This window comes from Phragmites australis, chromosome 2 (genome assembly GCF_958298935.1).
Source record: "Phragmites australis chromosome 2, lpPhrAust1.1, whole genome shotgun sequence".
NCBI classification, from domain to species: domain Eukaryota; kingdom Viridiplantae; phylum Streptophyta; class Magnoliopsida; order Poales; family Poaceae; genus Phragmites; species Phragmites australis.
Window position 1 is genome coordinate 19705978 of NC_084922.1, and position 23211 is coordinate 19729188.

At 46.4% G+C, this 23211-nt stretch overlaps 1 protein-coding gene across 1 annotated transcript; it reads right to left on the reverse strand.

Moving 5' to 3' along the window:
• Nucleotides 1-19280: 19280 nt before the first annotated feature.
• LOC133903477 (palmitoyl-acyl carrier protein thioesterase, chloroplastic-like) lies at nt 19281-22175 on the reverse strand. Its single transcript, XM_062344877.1, has 6 exons — nt 21756-22175; nt 21314-21447; nt 21108-21221; nt 20838-21006; nt 19798-19866; nt 19281-19604 (listed from the first exon to the last, which is right to left on the reverse strand). Exons 1-6 carry the CDS (start codon nt 22173-22175, stop codon nt 19281-19283), a joined length of 1230 nt encoding a protein of 409 aa, XP_062200861.1.
• Between the last annotated feature and the right edge of the window lie 1036 nt (nt 22176-23211).

Sequence of the window (23211 nt, forward strand, 5' to 3'; positions counted from 1 at the left end):
AGCACTAATAGCCGTTGGGATTATCTCCAAAACAAGTGAAAATAAAAAAAAGAATGACAAGAGATGAAGAAGGAAGAGGAGGAAGAAATCTGTTGTAGTCGTATTCCTTTAAATTGCATAAAGACTTATTCCAAACTAATCATTCGTTCGGGCAAGAAAATGGCTACATGGATTTGTTGGGCTGTGCATATAGGGTAGTAATTAGCAATGACCAAGTTAAGTGAACAGGTGTCGCTGGCAATGGGAATCATCATGCATGGAAATAGAAGAGAAAAAGATTATGCGTACTCAAATGAGAAAACATTAGATGATAAAAGACGGGTAATTGTGCACATGCAATGTAATACACATTTTAGCTAGGGGATTTTATGATGATTGGTAGCCATATTAATGATGCTAGTTAGTTTGTAATTAGTAAGTGCAATCCATGTCACCAAAACAATAGAAAGATTAAATAGTAGCTAAGAACTTTTCATTTTGCACCCAATAGTAGCTAAGAACTTAAGATGGTATCCAAATAGTTGATCAAAGAAGTAAAATTATTCTATTTTATCCCCTTCAAATATATTAACTCTTTAGTATGTTCCATTCCAATTAAACATTGATTTTGATGATTTGCCATTCTCAATGCATGAAATAATAGTCTTCTACCACTCTCTGAGTGTTTCAACTGTTCTCCTTTTTTAAATTCACAATACACCAAGTGAAATGACCATCCTTCCTCTTTTCCAAATTCCAATCAATGGAACCAGATCCTATCTCCCGGTCCAACTCCACTCTAGCCCATCTCCGAGTTCATCTCCCTTCGTCATGTGCATGGCCCATCATTACTATAGAACGCCATAAAAGGTGATATAATATCACAGTCGGCTCCTAAATCCGACTGTGATTAAGGTATCATGGACGGTCCTCCTAGTGAACCATATGTTGGTTACGCAAGAGGGATAAATTGTTTGTAATATATATACATCATGGTTAGTTCTTAAATAGAACCATCTATCTATGATGTGATCCTATATGGCTCTTTTAGAAAATTGAATATGATGACTTATCACAAATATTTTTTTTATTAAGAACGGCATGTGATGTGATACATATGGTTTCTAAAGGAAGGAAGTTGTACGTGGTAGTTTCATGATCTCATACGGGTTTCTTACGAAACTGTCTAGAAAACGATAGGTCTGGAAGATGAGCTGTGTGCAAGTGATGCTTCGCTCACTTTATATTTCACCTTGAGCTAGCTCTTTTGTCATGTTAGGGTTTTCTCTTCTCTCTTTGCACCATGGAAGCATCTTCATCCTCATCGACACCATCCTCACCACCCCTCTCCGTCGCCCCCAACAACCCTCTCTGCTACCCTTACCACTCTCTCCACCATATTTGCCATCCTCTCCACCACCCCCTCCATGGATGCCATCGATTGAGTGGTCATCACCAACTTTCTCTGATGGCTAGCTGATGTCTCTATTCACAAAGGCTAGCATCAATGATGAGAGGCTAGAGTTCGAGGAGGAGGTGCTTAAGGTGCATCCCGAGGAGGAGGGGCTAAGACCCCAGAGGTGCCCGAGAAGGAGGAGGAGGGCAATGAAGGCAACAAGGTGTTGGTGGAGGAGGAGGAGGAGAATAGGACAGAGAGCTCACCAATGTAGAGGAGTCTCAGATGGTGGAGGGGTCCGAGGAGTAGGTGGTAGGGCTTGAGAAGAAGGAGGAGGATGTGGACAGAGGCGACGATGATGAGAGCTCGAGAAAGATGAGAAGGAGCCCAAGAAGGAGGATCCTGAGAAGGAGCAAGACGATGCCTTGGCCTCGAAGAGAAGGAAGATAAAGTAGATCAGTAGAGTAGTAGCAGCGTAGTATCTAGCTCTAGCTAGAAAATGTAGAGTAGTTAGCTAGCTAGTTATGCACTGGCATCGACGACGACAATGCCTCGAGTTCTTTTTGGCTTCATGGGGGTGCCATATATTTTTACTTCATACTTTGTGGTGCGTCCATTTTGTGCACCTAAATATTATTTGTTTTGTTGCATTTAGTATTTTATTTGCTTTGTGGTTCAAAGGGTTTTGCAAATGAAACATAACACCAGTTGCCGCTTCGGGTTCTTCTTTCTCCATAGCCACCATAGTCATTCCATCGCCATTTCCCACCAATCCATACATAGGGAGTAGTAATAAAGATTGTATCTTTGATCTGGAGTTTGTAATCTTCAAGATTGTTGCAATAGGTTCCTCTATAATCCATATATTGTTTATTTCTCCATTTATTCAGATCATGATTACATTTTATTTCCCCATGTGTGTGTATGTTCTGTTATGCATGAGTAGTTGATTTAGTTTTTGACATTAGGGGATGTAGGGTAACGTGATGTAGATCAGGGATCCACTGGAAAGTTGGTTATATTTGTATGATGATTCTTCTTTATGTTGTCAGACCCGGTTTTATAAAGGAACAAAATCAGATGTAAACTACATGTATGCCAGGATCAAGTTTCATAAATGCAGCAACTTCATCAGTGTATCACACAGTGCCATTATTACAATGTTTAACTTAAATAAATAGAAATAACCTCAAGATCTTAACCAAAGCACACAAGCAAAACATAGCAAAACTCCCATCTTCCACAGGCAATCGACTAGGGGTCCACTAGTCTAGTAGTCTTTATTTTCGTCCGTGAAGTAGTCTGGTTCTCCTTCATTGTTCGAGCAACGTTTTGAAGTATATTTGTATAAAAATAGCAAGTGTGAGTACATGTCGTACTCCGCAGGTGTGGAAAAAAATAACATGCAAGTTTGAATAAAGGAACAGGCTATAGCGGATACAATTTGCATAAATACCAACTACGCTAATGCAAAAGTTATAAAAGCATCCTATTTAACTAGGTGAATTATCATTAAACTTCCACTTCTAGAAACATCTACACATGTTTCCGAGCCACTTGAAATCCGCATCAGGCTCCTAAACCAACCAACTTGATATCCATCGCAGGTAACCAAGAAACATCCACTATTACCCATCACAAGTAACCAACCATTCAACTGCTACCCATCATAGTTGATCAATCACCAACCAAACTAACTAATCATGTGAAGGGGCCATATCACTCTTAACCGCGAGCATGACTGATATATCAGTTTATACTCTACAGAGGTCGTCTAACTTTACCCACGAGTTGTGATTCCCATATGCCTATACCATCATAGCATTTACACACTTCCAAGGTGTGCGGCTAGGTTTCACTACCGTCAAAGTGGCATCGCACCACCTAGAAGCCCCCTCTTGCGCCTTGTAGCTCCAGAAAGAATCACTCTTTCCTCCCTACATCACCATTAGCTTATACTATGTTTAGGATCTACTAATTAATTGGTCAGACCATACCCATATAAGCCTCATGGTTGAACTGTTAAATGGGGTTACCCGTTCCATGAGCCGGTCCTTAGGATACCGAGTAGACACTGCCACCAACCATAGTGCTTTCACGCACATGTGCATTCCTGCACCACCATCATCTAACCTTTTGCTCAACATCCCTATGTTCCAAATTACTACAACAGTTACCAATATTTTCAACTCATAGTTACATAGACCATTAGTCATATTTAACCAACAACCTAACCATACCCTTGTGCAAAAATAAGCATAACCTACCTAACATAACAACTACTGACAACTAGGGCGACAAGGAATATATAGAATAAGATACTATAAGTAAATGAGATTCAGAATTAATAGCATGTATATTTGAAATAAAGAATGCATTTGAAAAACTAGGATCAGAATGTTCAAGAACACTTGCCTCTTCCAACTTATTGCTCAGACTCTTCAAAGACTTGGTCCTAGAGATTCACGAACTACTCCTTGTCTACTCTCAATACACACCGGAAAACACACAATAAATCTAACTAATAACAGTACACCAAACAATAGCTAACATCTATGAAAAATGTACTAAACGATAGTATCCATTGCTATGAGCACGAGAGTATGAAAATAGTCTAAATCGGAGCTAGAACCAGAAAACTACGTTAAAAACAATTTAGGGTTAAATTTAAAAAATAAAAGGACCTATTTTGAATAAAACAGAGAGGGGTAGAGACCTTTTAAAAAAATAGAGGGACCTATTTGTAAATATAAAAAAATTAGGGACCAAACTATAAAAAGATAGGGGCTTTTTGGTAAATACAAAAAAATTCAAGTGCTCAAGTGCAAAATTGCCAATTTTCCTGAATGAAAAAAATTCTAGCTGACTGGGTAAAGGTTCTACTAACGTGGCTTCATGTCGGCATTGCTACTGATGTGGCTGATGACTGGGCAATGATGTGGTGTTCAGGTGGCGGCTGACTAGGTTTATGAGCTAACTGGGATTATGCATGACACGTGGCGCTGTTGGATTGGTTGTCAAAGGGGTATATTTTAGATCTAATCTTTGTCATGCATCTTAGGTCCAACGGCCAAGGGCTAGGGACAATTGGTCGACAATGGCAGAGCACGGCGGCGGCATGGCACGACGGCGCATCACTGGAGCTTGGTGGATCTCAGGCTCTGGTGGGTCCCGATCATCGACGAGCGGTAGAGGACCAAGAGATGGGGTTGGCAAACTCACCTAGGTTCACAGGGAGCTCGGATGCGTGACAAGATGAGCCGGTGGCGCTAGAAGGCGGCAGTGGCTCTCAGGACTCGGTGGCAGTAGTGCTCCGACAGCCGAGGAGCGAAAGCGAGGGCACCAGTGCATTCAGGAGGCGGCGGCGAAGCTCGAGGGTGGATCGATGCAAATTGCGATGGAATTGGTGTAACGTCAAGTTCGGCCGAGGGCTGCAATGGCGGCGAGGCAAAGCTAGGGTTTTGGGCGTAGGTGCAAAATGACATGTAGCTAGATGGGAAAACGAGGCGAGGTATGCACTCGATTGCCTTATAAGGCGGCAACCCTAGGACTTCATGGTGCGCACGCCAAGGAGGGCGGCAGTGCTCTCAGGCTCGGACTCGGGTAGCTTGGGCTCGGTCTCCAGGTCGGAGACAAGTCCGACGGTAGGCCCGCACGTCAGCGGCACAAGGAGGTAGCAGGCACGTGAAAGCTGGGTCGAGCGCGGCTTCAGCCCACATGGGCGACCGGGAGAGAAACTGGAGGGAAGAAGAAATGGGCTTGGCCGGGGAGGGAAGGAAGGGATGAGCCTCAAGGAAAAGGAAAGAAAATGAAAAAAAAGGAGGAGTGATTCGACCTAGGTAGAAAAATTTTGATTTTTCTTTTATGGAAGCATTTTCAAACTTTTCCAAAATTTAAGCGGCGCGCCTCGATGTTTTCAAAACGTAATTTCCATACCAAAAACCCTAATGCTACTACACCAGCATGAATGCGACACAAAAATAAATATTAACCTAAATTAATTATTTGATTTAGAAAGTAAATTTCCACCTAGGGTTTTAAGGCAAAGAAATAACACCCTAAATCTAAGGAAAGAATATTTTATTACTATTTCAAAAAGTTGGAAAATTTAGGGTGTTACACATGTGGATTGCTCAAATGTCGACTGCGCATTCCTTTTCCCTTGAGGACTCGGAGGAAATAGCATGATAGATGTGATGGGATGATAGGCAAACGTGCGACAGCCCTAGCCTTGACATCCTGGATCACTAATTCGGGGGACAAAATGAGACCCACAACTTAATGCTATAGTTTGGTATATCCCTTAAATTCATTTGTGCAACCATGTTACGACCGTGAACGAGGACTATAAGGAGTGGATAACCTAGAATAGGCCCACTCACCAAAGGCTCTGCCCTCATATCGATATTCCAATTGTTTTTTAAGGGGAAACAGTAGGGGAAGCCCTTATTGTGGTAAATATTTATTAAATAAGCAAAAAAGAATAAAAAAGACTTTACTAAGGGGACAAGGGGGAAGGAGAAGAAGAGCCAGGGGTTATAGAAGCGAAGAGCCAGGAAGAGACCAGAGATCTCAATTGCTCATTTATCCTATGCGATTGGAGGTACCGTTCTTCCACAAAGCTATCCTTCCAACCTATAAAGGTAGGAGGGCTGTTTCTAAAGATGAAGTTATTTCTTTGTTTCCAGATACTCCAAGTGACATTGATGAAGACATCCATGAAGAAATGCCTCTAAAAATCCGTTCCTGCCTTCTACATCATCATGAAGAACTGAAGATTGTGACCCTAATTTACCCTAACCAAGGACCAACAACTGGTAGCAACTGGTACCCAATTTACCAAAGAAAAGGTAAAAGGCAGTTTCTTTAGTGGAACCTATCTAGAAAACACAATTGTAGTTGTTGCCTTCAATCTTTAGACGCTGCCTTCTCAGGATGTTCCTAGTGTTTAGTTTGGCCATCAGAAGGAGCTAGACAAACACTTTGAATTTTCTGCTATATTTAGATTTCCAAATCCATCATAGGGGAGCAGGTGGATGTATTTCCTTGAAAGGGATATTGTAGAACCTTTTTGCTTTGTAAACACTAGGTCCCCAAATATAATGCCATTCATCAGCTTGGTCTGAATGATTTTGTCTAGAACTTAGATTTGAATGCAGCACGGTAAGCTCTTGAAAAGCTTGTTCAAAGAGCTGGATGTGGAAATGCTTCTGGATAGACATGTCCTCTCTGAACTCCGCAATAGATATATTTTCATTCTTAGTGAAGGATAATAGCCTAGGAAGCTAGTCTCTGAGCAAAGAATCACTTCATATGTCATTTTAGAGTAAAACTGAGTAACCCTTTCCCGATTGACATGGGTAATTCCCCTAAAATGATCAACAAAATTGAAGATACCCCGCCACCAGAAAGAGCCCTTGTCATTGGCCATATGAGGAGCTAAATTGTTTGGGTAATAAGATTGCCAAACTAAATGCACCCAAGGAAGATCAAGCCTGTTGTAGAACTTGTGAAGGTGCTTCAACAAAAGAGCCTGTTTCTGTAATTTTAGATTAATAACTCATAAGCCTCCTTTTGCTTTCGACCGATAGACTTTTTCCCAAGCAACCATAGGCTTCTTAGAGGAATTTATGTCAGACCCATGCCATGGACATAGCCTCCTTGCCTTGTCAATGCTCTGGACCACCCCAAATGGGAGCTTAAGGGTGCACATAGTGTATGTAGGAAGAGCAGAAAGCACTGAGTTCACCATTTCCAATCTACCTGCCGTTGTGAGAAGCTCAAGATAGCAAAGAGCCTTATTCCACATTGTTCATCAATGGTGTATGATCCTCAATCCTAGGTCTAGTGGTACCTAGAGGTAGGCTAAGGTAGGTGAAAGGAAACTTTCCAATAGAGCAACCAAATACTCTTGCTAGTTGGGAGGCATTAACTCGATCAATATTGATGGGAACTAGGCAGGATTTATCATAATTAACCTTGAGCCCAATAGAAGCAGAGAAGGAGTTGAGAATCCCCTTCAAGCAAAACAACTCCTTTTGACAACCTTTCATGAACAACAAAGTGTCATCAACATACTGAACAATAGGGAGGTCATGTTCTATTGAATTCTGAAGGGCTTAGACAGAATGTCATTCATGTGGGCCTTGTTGATGATGTACTGAAGAAGGTCTACCGCAAGCACAAAGGGAAGGGCGGAGAGGGGATCTACTTGTCTCACACCCCTCCTACACCTGAAGGATTTCCCTTGGACACCATTTAGTAGGAAAGAAGAGGACCTAGAGCTCAGAGGCATTCTAGCCACTTTATCCATTTCTAGGAAAAACCAAGATGCCTCAACATAAGAAGGATGACACTATGCTCCATTGTGTCAAAGGCTTTCTTAAAGTCCAGCTTCAAAATGACCAACTCCTTCTTTGAATGATGGCATTGGAAGATGTATTTATAAGTTCAAGTAAGACAGTCTTGTATGGTTCTAGTCTTGACGAAGCCGTATTGATTTCTATGAACAATGGGGATGATAACTCTTGGCAACCTGTTAGCTAGGAGCTTAGTGATCAGCTTAAGACCAATGTTCAGAAGAGAAATGGGTCTATAGTCCTTCATGGCCACTGGGTTGTTATTTCTTGGAACCAAGGTGATGAAGGAGCTATTATAGCCTGCAAGTCAGTTGAGACCTGTTGTGGGTAAATCCCTGACAGTGATTCCGGGGTGTATCGGACGATGGGTGCGTGATCCTTGTTCGAGAATAGTATGTTGGATCCGGCTGTGTGTGTGGCGCAAGAACACCGGGGTTTATCCAGGTTTAGGCCCCCCTTAGAGTAATAGGCCTACATCATGTGTATTATTCTTCCTGTGGTCTAAGCCATTTACCCATGATCTTCTTGCCCAGCCTTCTACTTATTGGGCCCCGAAAAAACCTCTTTCCACAGGCCTGGTACTCCTCCCTTTATATATAAGAGGGAGAGAGTATTTACACGTGAACCAAGACATAGACTCAGGCCTAGCCCGAGCTTCTCACCTAGACCTATCATTACTAAGGGCCGACATATCCCATTTGCTCTACGGCGCCAAAGAGCCCGTCCCATCGCTCCATTGCCCGCGTCATCCCGGTCTCCCAAACTGTCCTATCCCGTCCCCACGCGCCGCCTGTGCACCTGCAAAAGAACTCCTGCCATGCCTGTCAGGCCATCCCGTAGTGTTTAATGCTATGGGATGGGTCACGGCCGCTCTGCGCCAATCACGCTGTGGATGACCAGAAAGGGGACCTGGGGAAGGGAACTACTCAAGTGAACAAACATTTATTGTGATTAGACTGATTAGACAAATACCAGCCCCGCGACCAGAGGAGACTGGTTGCAGGGTTTGCTCCTGCGACCTGGGGACTGATCGCGAAGCCCGGTCGGAGAGTCGGGTTGTGTGGTCGCTGGCTGGCCTCGCGGTTGCAAACTGGTTGTGTGGGAGGACCACGGTTCTGGACAAAACGTGGCATACGGTATCTACTGATATCTTACCGGCGTGAGTCTGCCCGCAAGGGACCCCACTATGCTTTACATCGATAGTAGCCTCCAAGCTCCCTAGCGAATGTGGTAGACTTAGCAGTTTGTCAGATGACCATGACTGGATTTGGTCGAAACACTTGGGCCCTAGGTGAACATGAGTTCACTCGAGGGGTGGTCATCGATACGGTCCAATCTCGTGGTCACCCTAGAAAACTGCATCCCGAGGGGAGGTTAACCGTCCCTAGAAAATGGATAGTGGGAAAGAGAAACCATAATAGGCGCTGGATTATGAGGGAATTTTGGTTCCCCAGACAGATCCTTGGGAGCCGGAGCGATGAAACCGAGTCGATCCTATAAATGGGATGACGGAAAGCCCCAAAAATCTCTCTGCCACTTGAGCTCTTGCGCTAGAGACCTTCGCCTCCAGCCCCCACCAGAGCCTTTCAAACAACCACCACTCCACCCTCATGATGCCGCGCACCGGAAAGGAGGCCGATTTCCCCAAGTCCAAATGCACTGCTGCGAAGTTGAAGTAGATGTAAGAGAATCGTCTGCTTCTGCGCCGTTTGTCTTCCAGGTACCGCCCTGGGGAATATGTTCCTGCTCCCCGCCAGGGGGATATCATAATCTTTGCTTCATTTTTCTTGGCCGATCTTGTCCCCTCTTTCTCCGAGTTCTTCTGCACCGTCATCTCCTTCTACGATATCTACCATCTTCATCTAAATCCCAACTCCATCATCATGTTGAGCATCTTTGCTCATACGTGCGAGAACTTCATAGGGGTCGAGCCATGTCTCGATCTCTTCAGATTTTTCTATGTGGCCTGGCTCCAGCTAGGGCCAGCCACCGGGACCTATGGTTTTCGTCTTCGAGACGGTGTCGCCAGCTCCTACTTGGACATGAACCTAAAATCGTCGTGGTCGGGCTGGAGGGAGGAGTGATTCTACCTTACGACTGAAGACTCCCTCGACCGAGGAGTGTCGGCACGTCTTGCAGAGAGTTGGGCGAGCTCTCCCACGCCGACCACCGAGCTACTATCCCTCGCCGATCGGGTTAGGGGGCTAGGACAAGCCAGTCTATCAGGGTTGGATGTCGTGCGCGACTTCATCAAGCGTCGGCTCTGCCCCTTACGGCGAAGGGCGCACCCGGCCTACCTGTACACTAGGTGCGATGATGATACCTGAGAGAGTGCCGTAGGTAAGGCTTCAATCGTCTCCTTTCCTCGAGAAGCCCGATCAAGCGGTGTTTTACCATTATTGTTTTCTGATCTTTTTGACGAGGTCATCGATCTGTGGGTCAAATCGTTGATGGCGGCTGCCGCCAAGAAAGGAGGCCCTCTGTGCATCCCTCTATACGAGCTCCCTCCCGGCGATAGGGCACGAGTTAGGCTGGTATGTTCGATATTTTCCCTAAATTCCCTACGACAAGTTTTTTCGTTGTCCAGAGTTTTATTTCTTCCGTTATCTTCACCATCTTCCCGAGGTCGATGCCCTGAGGTCAATAATCGATGAGGTCGATGAGGCCCTTCGGGAGATCGATCGGGAAGCATCTGTCCCCGCCCCGGACGTCCCTCATCCTGGTTGTGCTTTGCACCCAACTGAGCTGGGGGGCAGCCAACCTCCGCAGAGTTCGGTGGTGGTTGAGGGTGGCGGTGCCGTAAGTGGTGCCGGTCAGTAGGAGGCCGACCAGGTGCTCCACAACCGGTCCAGAACCAACCCGACATCCTGCGACCCGACCGGGATCGACCCAGCGCCCTGCGGCTGGTCCGGGATCGACCTGGCTTCCCGCAACTAGTCCGGGACCGACCCAGCACCCCGCGATTGGTTCAGAGCTGACCCGGCACCCAGCGACTTGCCCGGGACTGACCCAGCGCCCCGCGACTAGATCCATCCTAGCTAAGCTGGTCGAAGAGAAGGAGACGACGACCAACAGCTGCGCCGAGCTGGAGAAGCAGCTGGCTGACATGCGGAGGAGGTGCGGCATGCTCTCCCAAGAGAAGGCTGTGTCGCTCCCGGCTCAAGGATGAAGAGCGCACTACCCTCACCATCCTCCGGGAAGCCTTCGGAGAGCTGGCGGATCCGCCGAGTAGCCTCAGGCTGGCGATGATCAAGCCAAAGGATGGCCGTACCGCCCAAGCTTGGGCCTACGCCCTCTGGGTCCTTGCGGAGCACTTCTCTGAGCTCCCTACCACCCTAGTGTTGAGGGGGCGGAGGACCTTTTGAATGCGGTGAGGGCAACTGCGGAGTACATCTTCCAGTGCTACCGTAGCTGTGGCCATAACTCCAACTTGGACTTGGTCCGGGAAGGGGCCATGGTTGCTGGTCCAAAAGCTGATGAGAGACTTCAGCGAGAGTGCCTAGGGGTGGTGGACCACGTGAAATCCATCTTCTGGGTGGAGGTCACCGAGGAGTAAAAAACTCGATTGTAACCTTTGTTATGTAACATTTTTTGAATGGAGCCCACACGCCTTTGTTTCCTGACAAGATTATGTCGTTGTGGTTGTAGAGTTCCCAGGGTGTCCGAGCCTCCCGCCCGAACCGATCCGCCGCCCACTCCGATTGGCCCTACAACCCTCATTGAATCCCCGACCATATTCGTCGACCACCCTTCCAACCGATAATCCTTGGAGGTGGTGGCCAGACGTGTGCGGGGGTCTGTGGCCGAGCGGGCGAGTACTTTGAGCGACCTTCAAGGTGTGTTGCACTGACCACTCGCACCGTGTGATGGTCCTAGGTTACGCTAGTAGGGTTCGTCCGGCTGACACCGGTGTGGCTTGCGCTTTATTTTTTTGACTAGCCTGCCGGGAGGAGTTGCTCGGGGTGAAGAGGGATCTGGAACGGTCAACCAGGGAAAGCGCCCAGCGGAGGAAGGAATTCTACGACAGCCTTTGCCGCTGTCGGGAAGATTTCTATGTGGCGCGAAAGGAACACGAGCGACTAACCAAGGAGAGCGACGAGCGGCGAGTGGCGTTCTACAACCCAACCGAGCTTTCACCCCCTTCGAGTCGTTGCTTCGGTCTGTCGGCATCCAGGTCCGTTCGACCCTTGGGAACACTGTGTTCAGTCATGTTGAGTTGTTCCTGGTGGCATCCGAGGAGGCAGGTGGCCTTAAGCAGAGGATTCGTGAGACCGTCGGAGACCATCTTTTTGAGCTCGGAGTCTCTGGCGCCTGCTAGGCCCTCTCCTGCGTAAGCGACCACTTCCCCAACCTGGACCTCTTATCGGCAGTCGGCGCCGATTTTGAAGGTACTTGGATGACCACAGAGGAACTCAGCGCCTGAGCTGATTTATTTTTGTATGCCGTTCGTTCCTGTCTGTGGACCGTCCGGTTTAACCTCCTTAGGGTTATTTTTGGGTCCTAAGAGGAATGTCGTAGGCTTATCTGGAACCAGCCCCCGGGCTTTGTAATGATGGGCATTTGACCCTTATGTGTTTTTTCTCCGTGTTTGGATGACGAATAGTCTTCGGAGTGCCTGCACCGCTCAGGGAGGATCGCATTAAGCCGCTTGCGAGCAACATTGCTGACGCTGAGGGAAACCCTTAGCACGATGAGCCTTTTGGTGGAGACCAGTGCTGGACCCGATTTAGGACTTGCGGCAATGTGGCGGGAAACCGCGTTCGTCCATAGAGTCGTACAACATAAAGGGTTTGATTACTTTTGGAAAAAAGTGCAAGTCATGTCCATGCTCGTCTGGAAGGTCCTGCAAAATAGTCAAACAGGCTTATCTCCAAGCAGCCTCATACGTAGAGCTGGTGTTCCACGAGCTGTATGATCGGCTGCCGACCACCCCGATCAACCTAACTGCGCGAGGCCGAGAAACTAGAGGTCGTTAGTGACCCGCGACCAGTTCTGCGTGCGGTGGTCACGGCCGTGCCTGAGGTTAGGAATTTATGGCTGCTTGGGCTTTATAGAATGGTCCCACGGCGTCTAGCCCCCAGACAGCGACAAGCCACGAGAGTGGTATGGTTTGTAGTGCCCGGACTGGTAGGTAGGTATTCCGGTCATGGTGCTGGCACGACTCGCACCCTTTCACCTGCTCGCGAGCACCCTAGCAGGCGGTGGGAGGTCCGGCCTCCACGTCTGCCTCCGAGGGTGTTATGGAGCGCTGTGCTCCCCCATCCTAAGCGATGTACTTCAGTAAAAGGTCATTGTTCCCTTAGTGGTAGAGGCATCCCTCTACCAAGGAGCATCTCTTCCGCTCCGGTCCGAGACCGCAGCGGGTGGCCGTGTGAGTCTTTTTCTCAAAGACTCTAACTAGGGTAGGTTCACAAGAAGAGGGTAGACGGGCCAGCCCATTGGTTAGGGAAGAAATCCTTGCGAGGGACGTGTGTAACTTCCCAGCTGATGGAGCGTTGCTCTAGCTTTATCACCTCGGAGAGGTATATCGCCATCTTTCGGTCCGAGCACTGAAGACTCCTTGGCGATGGGGTTTCACCTAGTAGCGAGTCCCTCATCGCTAGTAGGTGTTTCTCCCCGCGTGCGCGATGCTCATGTTTTCGGTTAAGAGGCCCTCATACTCCACTTCGGATTTAACAACTGGAAAAAATGGAATTGAATCATGTACCTGACGATGCATGGTCCTGTGCCTGCTCCTTCCTGGTCGGGTGGAAGCATGCCCCGCTTAGTGACCAGTACTGCGTCCATGACCCTTTGAAATCCTACAAGGTAGAATACGAATTCCCCCTTCATATGGGGAGTGGTCGTTACTCATGCTCGAAGTTCGAGATGTAGACCTTTCTGTTCGTCCTAGGGTTGAGCCTGCCCGATGGTTTTGGTTCGAGGTGTAGACCCTTCTGTTCGTCCTGGGGTTGAGCCTGCTCAGAGAAATGACACACACTATTAGTTCCCCGATATTTTTTTGTTGGATCAAATCATACCTGCCCGATGGTTTTGTCTCACGTCACGGGGCTGGGGTTGGTAGTCCTTGCGCGATGAGTGATCCTCCGGGTGGGGCTTGCACCGAAGAAACCAGTTCCCCCAGAGCTTGCAGTCCGTGAGCTCTCCTTGGTGCCGGGAGCATGGATGCCTCAGCAGCCTCCTGGAGCCCTCGGATCCTAATCGACATCCTAAGTTTGGGACATATCGGCTCTGTCTGGGTCGTACCCAACAAAGAACACCTTACAACAATTTGAATCCCGAACTCGGAAATGTGCCCCCCTACCTGGTGTGCCAAATGTCGAGGGCAAATCCCTGACAGTGATTCCGGGGTGTATCAGATGATGGGTGCGTGATCCTTGTTCGGGAAGCGTATGCTGGATCTGGCTGTGTGTGTGTGGTGCAAGAACACCGGAGTTTATCCAGGTTCAAGCCCCCCTCCGGGTAATAGCCCTACATCCTGTGTATTCTTCTTCCTGTGGTCTAAGCCAGTTACCCATGATCTTCTTGCCCAGCCTTCTACTTGTTGGGCTCCTAAAAAACCTCCCTCCACAAGCCTAATACTCCTCTCTTTATATATCAGAGGGAGAGAGTACTTACACGTGAACCAAGACACAGACTTAGGCCTAGCCTGAGCTTCTCACCTAGGCCTATCATTACTAAGGGCGAACGTATCCCATTTGCTCTACGGCGCTACAAAGCCCGTCCCATCGCTCCACTGCCTGCGTCATCCTGGTCGCCCGAACTGTCATGTCCCGTCCCCACGCACCGCCTGTGCACCTACAAGAACTCCTACCACGCATGTCAGGTCATCCTGTTGTGATTAATGCTACGGGATGAGTCACGACAGCTCTGCGCCGACCACGCCGTGGACGACCAGAAAGTGGACCTGGGGAAGGGAACTACTAAAGTGAAAAAGTATTTATTGTGATTAGACTGCTTGGTCACATACCTGCCCCGCGACCAGAGGAGACTGGTTGCGGGGTTTGCTCCCGTGACCTAGGGACTGGTTGCGGAGCCCGGTCGGAGAGTTGGGTTGCGTGGTCGCTGGCTGGCCGTGCAGTTGCTAACTAGTCGTGCAGGAGGACCACGGTTCCGGACAAAATGTGGCATACGGTATCTGCTGATATCTTACCGGCGTGGGTCCGCCCGCGAGGGACCCCACTATTCTTAACACTGACAAGACCTGAAAGAAATCATCACAAAGAGTGTAGAAATCATCTTTGATAATTGACCAACATTTTTTTTTTGAAGAAAAGCCCATTGAAGCCATCTAGACCAGGAGACTTGTCAGAAGGCATTTGGTTGACTACACTGTCAGTTTCCTCCTTTGTAAAAGGCTCAGAGAGACCTCCCAGATGTTCAAGAGATTGAACCAAATCCTCTAGTTTGAACAGCATCTTAGGATTATCCGAGTTGCCCATCCTATTCTTAAAAGTAGTAAAGAGGACAACTGCCTTTCCATCATGACTACTTACCAATCTTCCCTCATTGGTATCAAGGAAGGTGATGGTGTTCTTTCTAAACCTTTCAGTTGCATCTGCATGAAAGAATTTGGTATTTTCATCACCAAACTTAACCCATCTGATTGTACATCTTTTTTCCATTATTCCTTTTTGCAGTGAAGAAGTTCGTTAATGTGTCTCCTTAAGATAAGCTTGAAATTTTGCTCTTGAGTGAAAAGAGACTGTAGCTCTTCAATTCTGTTTAGCACTTGAAGAACTTCATTACATGTTTTGATCACGTTATTCAGTTGTGATAAACCTTCACTCCATCTCTTGAGGAACCTTCTAAGCAGCTTGAGCTTAGCATAAATTCTTTTTGCACTATTACATTCTCTGACCAGAACCTTCCAAGATCCTTCCGATGTTACAGTTGTACCCGGTTGAATTCATACGCTCTACGGATATGTGAACCAGTGTCTTCAGAACACCTTCCCTATATATTTTCTCTTGATATTTAATTTTAGCGCATTTGTTTTATTGTTATTTTCTTATTCTATATCTATTTACTGTCTTATTTTAATTCAACATTATTGTTTATTCAAACACCATTTCTACATTCATTTGCTTCTTATTATTACAAAATACCAAAAACATAGATTAGTGCATTCACGAGAACCTTTTGCTCCTCGTAGATACAATCCTTTTATTACTCGAAATAAGCTAATGACAACGACCAATGCTCCTACAGGGCTTCCAGCCATCATTTGCATGCATTGATTTTGGTTGTGGCTTTAAGTGCTAATTATATAATTGAATGTAGCTAAAAAATTTAGCCATTTTTCTTCTATTAAATTTAGGTTGTACGAGATGAATTAGAATGACAATGAATATTAAAAAGCACATACAATTTTTTGTCTAAAACTTTCAGAGATGCTCAATACCAGAAAAGTTTGCAATTAAAACCATCGATGATATTAGTTCAAACCCTAATATAAAAGGCCTGATAGAGTCTGCACAATACCGGCCCTCCACCCTCTTCCATAATATCATCATCCTCGGTGCCCTGGCATTGTCCATGGACACCTCGTCCTTGGTGTCTGACGATGCCAAAATAGAATCATGCTAATATACTTTCAATGTAAAATGCTTCAATTCATCCACTCCATCTATGCTTTATAGTGTTAAGATTGCATAAAGCTTGATATTCTTGTTTTATACTTGTGCATAGTATATTTCATAATTACATCATATTTGAAATAGTTTTATTTATTTTTATACATAATAAAGGTGCTATGAAACTCCCATGGGTGAACCATGATAAAAGGAGTCAAGTTGAAGCGAAGTTGGAGGAGTTACGAGTGTCCAAAATGCTATCTAGATATTATTTCATTTATTTGGGCACCTTAACAACTTCAAATGGAAAACGACACCACATAAAAGTTGTAGATCTCGTTGAGAACGACAATTTTCATAGAAGGGATGTCTCCATTCGAATCCGTATGAATTTTCTTCGATTTTCCAAACATGAGCTACATGTGGTGCAAAACCAGGCAATATTGAGGGGTGCGGTATTGACTGTATCGTGACTGTATCAGCCCATACCAGGGGTCGGGAGCAACTACAAAAAGCCCATGCCTTTGTCGTTTCAAAGCCGATTCACACGGGGCTTGTGTTGGGAGTTCCCTTATAATTTAAGAAACAAATTATTTAGAGGGTGAAATCACCCATCAGCTATTGGATTGGAAGGACATCTCATAGGAAGGACGGGACGGCTCTCACATGTCATTATAAGGGCCTCCAACCCTAGCTAGGTGCCACCACACATAGGAGATAAGCTCACCCACCCCACATAGAGGGAAGCCGCCCCTAGAGTGCCTGCACTACATTTCCACGCAGCCACCAGTGCTCTCCAACATTCCAAGCCCTAGGGGCTTGCCCTGGACACCATCATCACTGTTGATCACCGTCTCCACCTTGGTGTTGATCTCCATCACAACAAAGATCTTCAATTGTATTATGGAGTCTTTGGGTAGCACTTGTATCATATTTGCATATTTAATCATTTGTCATTTGGGTCTTGTGTTTGAGTCTCAGATTGTATAAACCTTACACAATCTATTTGTGTTTGCCTTGTGTTTTTATTCATTTTACCATGGCTTTCCGAACCTAGGATGAGTATTTAGGTTGTTCTTAGGCCTAGGAAATCTCTCTATGTATTACGGTTATTTAATTATTGTTGATATATATCGATCCTCTTAGTGCCGATTACGGGTGCACACTTATATTGGGTTATCATGGTGTGACGACTGATAGGTGTGATGGGATGAGAGGGTAGAAGGCTGACAGGCTATGCCCTTGATTTCGTTGATCATCGATGCGGGGAAATCATGAAGCACCACCACTCAAGGCTATAGCCTGGGGGTTTTCTTGACCCCGCCACCTCTATTTCCTTACTCCCGTGCGTGAACATCTCACCAACAACCTCTTCATTTGCTACCTTTGATGCCCTTTCCTAGTCAGTTGTAGCCATCTCCCCAATCCCATGCCCATGGTGGTGGAGTTTCTGTTGGGAAAGGAGGGATGAGGAAAAAGAGGGAGCCCTAACTTGTGGAACCATTGTAATTCTTATAGTTGAGTGGCCCATGTCAGTCGATGATTTGTCAAAACCGTTCCATACAAGCCCTCATGTAGATGATAATCGATGTGCATCAGGCGCAGAGGGTAGTGTGTGTGTTATGGGCTGGCAGCAGGAGAACCGGTAGGAGATCAAGACTTGCCATTTAAATTGTTAGAGATAAGTTTGGTAAGAGCTAGATTTGATTTAATTAGGAGATAAATTTGTTAAGTTAGGATTTGGATTTGGATTGCTTAGGGATAAGTTTGCTTAGGGATTTGGATTTGGATTAGAATTGTAATCACCCTCCTCTGTATAAGGAGAGGTAACCTTGAGAATAAAGGCAAGTAAAGAGTATTCTCCTATGTCGCTCTAATCTATTCTATCTCCATCTCCTTGCTGCTGACTGAACCTCCTCCTCTCTCAACCTATTCCTCCACCACAATGACGGGTAGGTGAGAGTAGCGACCTCGCCCTCCCATCAACCACAACTACTACCTATGAAACCTTCCACCAAACACAAGCCACAACATCTTGGTATCAAGATCAGACCTTCCTGTGATATCCACCATGCCTAGTTCAGGTGATGAAATCCTTCACACCGATCAAACAACCTTGGACATTATCCTAGAGAAGCTGATGAAGCTGGATCGCCTCGATATCTGGAAGCTACGCTGCGCGACATTGACCACTAGTAGTGGGCACACCACATCTCCATCATGTGACTGGAGGTAAACCGAGACTCCTCTTCATTGACACATGGCGGCGGCCTACTGGTTAATCCACACACCGGCAAGCACCCATCGGAAGACTATGCCAATGATCACTTGTCTCGTCTGCACAAGCTCGACTTTCCTAAATATGATAGTAAGGTCGACCCATGTTATACTTTAATAGGTGCAAGCAGTTCTTCCAAGGGATGCACACCGATAAGAACATCATTTCTTCGGATACGTGCAACACTAATGCACATTAAGACATACAAGGGCCAATTACAAAAGCATGTGCGAGATAATTAAACCACCCGGTGGACTCATTCCGCGCTGTTCATGCTTTCTTGGTAAATATTTTTCTAGTGATGTTTTGTTGCTTAGAAATATAGGAGAAAAGCCACAACATTATCTGGGCATCACTCCTTGAAGGCCAAGTCTACATTGCAATTTACTCAACTAATTGCCCATAGAATATCGGCATATCATTGAAGTGATATTGATGTTTTACGCTGTGCAAGAACTTTAATTCTTGACAAATAGACACAAACTTATCAATTACAAGATAAAATTGATAGGTTACACTTTATACAAGCGAAATCATACAAGAGAAGATTTGAAACTATTCTTATATGAGAGATAGCCAATAAGTCGACATGATTAAATACATGCGTATGGCAAGCACACCTCCAACATACACAACTGAAGTTTGAAGCCGTTGAAGCAATGCACATATATACCCACATATAATAGACATCGTCAAGAACCTTGATATGACTTATTCTTCCATGTAGTTCTCCCTCTCACAATCTCCTCATACTTATTGTCACCTGCTTTCAGTTGCAGAAGATGCGTGTACTTCATTGGCCATTGTTGGAGCGCACCTACCAAGCTGTGGTGTCCATTGATGATCTCTGGCAAAAGTGAAGGTTCAATGACCATGCTGACATTTTCTTTTGGTGGAACCGAGTCTATATCAGGTTGGCAAATGGACTGCACAACATCTGAGCTCCCACATTCCTTCCTGTACTCCAGTATGATGCTGCTAAGCTGGTGCTGCTGCAGGAAGTGATCAGGAAGAGTCTGCAAAGCACACACAAAAAGGGTATTTAGAGATATTTTTGTGCTTATGCTTCAGAATTGATAGAAACAATTGTGACAGGCTGCAGCAGGTGATTGCCACTTCTTTGGCTCAGTCACTTAGTCTACAAACATGGGATTTCCATCTTGCTTCAACAATCAGTAAAACTTTGAGCTACAACCGAGACGGTTTTACCTCAAGCATCCACCTCACATATTTGACATTGTTGACGTGGTGGTTCATATCCAGATCACTTCGCTTTGGCTACAAAAAATGTTCAATACATAATGTGAGATATCATGAGCCTGTGTTAAATTATTCCACATATGAGATTGTGACAGGCCGAAGAAATTGTTGGATTTAATCTTGTTGTTTAGGTGTTTTGCATATGCATCGAGTCCTAGTAGTGCGATGCGTCAAAGTTAGCTAGCTCATGGCATGGCTTAGGGAGTTGATTAGCTGTAAGTGATGCACAAAATATGTGTGCATGGTGAGCGGATCAGCAGGCCAGTAGTCGAGCGTATGTAGTAGGTTAGTTGGAGTCAGTTATATGTGCGTGTATAGGAGAGCAAGGCAGCAGGTGCATGTGTGAATTAGTGGCACTAGAGGAGGTCGTTGCCTGCATGTAAGTGCTGGCATGCAGGGAGTCTTTGCAGGTGATAGTGGCATGGACCAGAAGATGTGGCCAAGTCTAAGAGGAGGTGGACGTTGTGGCTTGAAAAGTGGAGTTAGTTCACCCGTGTGTGTGCATATCTCCATGCAGTGATGTTAGTGGCGTGAGTTAAGGGCTAGAGTTAGTGGCTTGATGTCCTTAAATATGAGTCTATGCAATCAGTGTTTGGAGTGTTGTGTGGTGAAGTGAATAGAGAAGGAAAGGCACTGGTGTGTAGTGCTGCAACACAAAAATTCTCTTTGCTCTGCATTTATGTATCTTTCTTCTCCAGTGAGTGAAACACCGTGAGGGTATGTGTGCGCGTGTGTGAAGCTGCACCAACAGAAATATGACCCAAAAAACAAAAGAAGCACAGAAGAAAACGGTCAACTGCCGACAAAACAATTGTCACATGCATTAAATTTACAACTTGTCAGTCCAACTTTGGACATACCCTACTTGCAGCATTGTACAGGTCGATAGATCTACATACGTCCTTAGGAAACTAAGATGGAGCAAACTAACTTTAGTAAGAGTAAGACAAGTTTTGTACCTAGTGAATTAGTAAGCAAATTAAGCAAACCTTGAGGTCGGAGTCAAAATATTTGGCATTGCTGTCGAGCTTGATGATCTTCTCTGTGGCTTCCTCCTCGATGGCGTGCCGGTCGATGAACCATGGCGAGATCTCGCCCCTGACCTCCTCCGGCATCTTTGACAGCCTCCGCGTCACCTTGTTCATCATCACCCACGTACTGCAAGGAAAAAAAACGTTAGAGCTCTTGTCACATTTGGGCAAGTGGACATGAGCGAGCGAGATGTGCTCATTTACTGAGTGTGGCCTCAAGAGCCATGCCTGGATGCTCGGACGAAGATGTCGCCGGAGTTTCGGCTGCGGATGAGCCAGTCACGCCGCATTCCGTTCTTTCCCGACGAGCCGACCCACGTATCGATCTCCAGCACCTCTCCCCTGCAAGCATCGAAGGCTGTCAATTGAGTTCGCGACATCTCTGCGGCCTAAAGGGTGAAATGAGGCTGGTAATAGCTAGCTGAATTAGTTACCAGATCGGGTAGTGGTCGACCTTGACGTGCATCCTGGAGACGACCCAGATGAGGTTGTTCTTGATCATGCCGTGCGTCGCACCGAAGCCGTCGCCGAGCAGACCCGACATCCAGACGTGGTTCAGTGCTGTCTCCTGCGTTCGCGCACATTGGTCTCTTCATCAGCGAAAAGCACCATGTTTTTGGATGGGACTGGGAAGTTTTCTAGTATCTTTGGCAAAGGTACTGTTAAAGATCAGTACATATACGGACAAGAAAAATACGCAACATATTACAAATGACTTTTTGTGCAACGCTTCTGTATGTCTAGTGTCCTGTGTAAGGCGAGTATAAGTTTTTTTTAGTTTTGGTAAACAATGAAGCAGGAGCCCTGCCGTCTCATTCATAAGAAATTCTAGTGGGGAAATTAGTCTTAAGCTCATAATCGCACTTAATTTGGTACCTGGAGAAGGTTGAGTACGGTCTCCAGGGTGGCCGTCTTGTCGGGACCAACCTCGTACGAGCGCACCACCAGGGTCTGCTGATACCGCACTCCGCCCTCGACAATCAGCGCCTGCCGGAATGGGTCCACCGTCTGCTTCTCCGTCGGGATGTTCTGCCGGCAGCGCTCCTCGCCGCCAGCGTCGTCCCTGTCCTCGGTGCCCCCGGTGGGCAGAGGCGCCAGCACCGGCGCGCTCAGCTCGGCCAGCGACTTGTTGATGGACGTCTCCAGCGCCACCCCCACCTGCAGCGGAGCGCCGTTAACCCTGACGGCATTGCTATTCCGGTGCTGCCCGTGCCCGCCGCCGCCGCCGCCCTCCGAGGCCAAGCACCTGATGAGCACGCGGGAGTTGTAGATGGTACACGGCGAGGCGCTGGCCATGCAGCTGCAGTTGCACTCCGTGACTAGACGGACTTCGTTGCTTTCGACTCGACTAGCTAGGAGAGGAAATTAACAACCAATTGAAATCGCCTGCGTTAATGATTGGGATCTGGAACACGGCGATCTTCGGGCGCTGCGTCTTATACACGAGCAACGGCGGACACGCCAACAGGGCCATTGTTTAGCAAACATTCCAGACGACAAGGAGCTAGAAAGCAACATTCTTGTACTATGTAGCGAACCATCGAAAGAAACAATGCAACAAGGGAATGGCAAGAGTGCTTGTAACACGAGGAAATCGCATAAATTAGAGAGCACAAATGGGGAAGGTGAAAATGTGGACAAAAATGGTGGGCTCGCTAGCACTTGTTTTTGGAGTTGTTGGAACTATGTTTTTGATGCGGCGGTCATCATCTTTGGTGCCTATGTTGCAAAGCGCCTCGGTGTTTTCGTAGTATAATTGACAGCTTAGATTCGTTGGAATAGAACAGAATGGAATATACTAGGAACTAGAAAAATAACGGGCCGTTGGCACGCCATGTAACCTGTTAGCAACACAGTATGATCTTCTTTAGGTAATGTTAAATACATTATCTTTGTTTGGTAAGTGAAACCCATTTCGAAGAAACAGGGACCTATCCATAAGTAATGTTGGTTGCATTGAAATTCATGAAATATGAAGGTGTATCGGCAAAGTTTCCTTGTTTTGTTTGGATTGCTGGGCAATTTACATGAGGTAGACAGTGTGGTATTTCATTATTAATAAATCATAGGCCGAAACATAATAATGCATTGCAGATTTTGGGCTGCTGGACTTTTGGCAAATTTCAATTAAGCGCGAGGGGCTTTTTGGAAACGTTCGGTGCCTTGCGCCAGTGGGTCTAATGGGCTTTCCCAACCTGGGCTGGGGCCCATTTGGCCTTTCGGCAGGTTCAGCCCAGGCGGGTCGACCACTTTGAATAAAACCGATGACAGTGTGGTGGTTCTAGGGTTAGGGTTTCCCTAGGCATTCCCATCGCAGCCGCCACTCCAAACG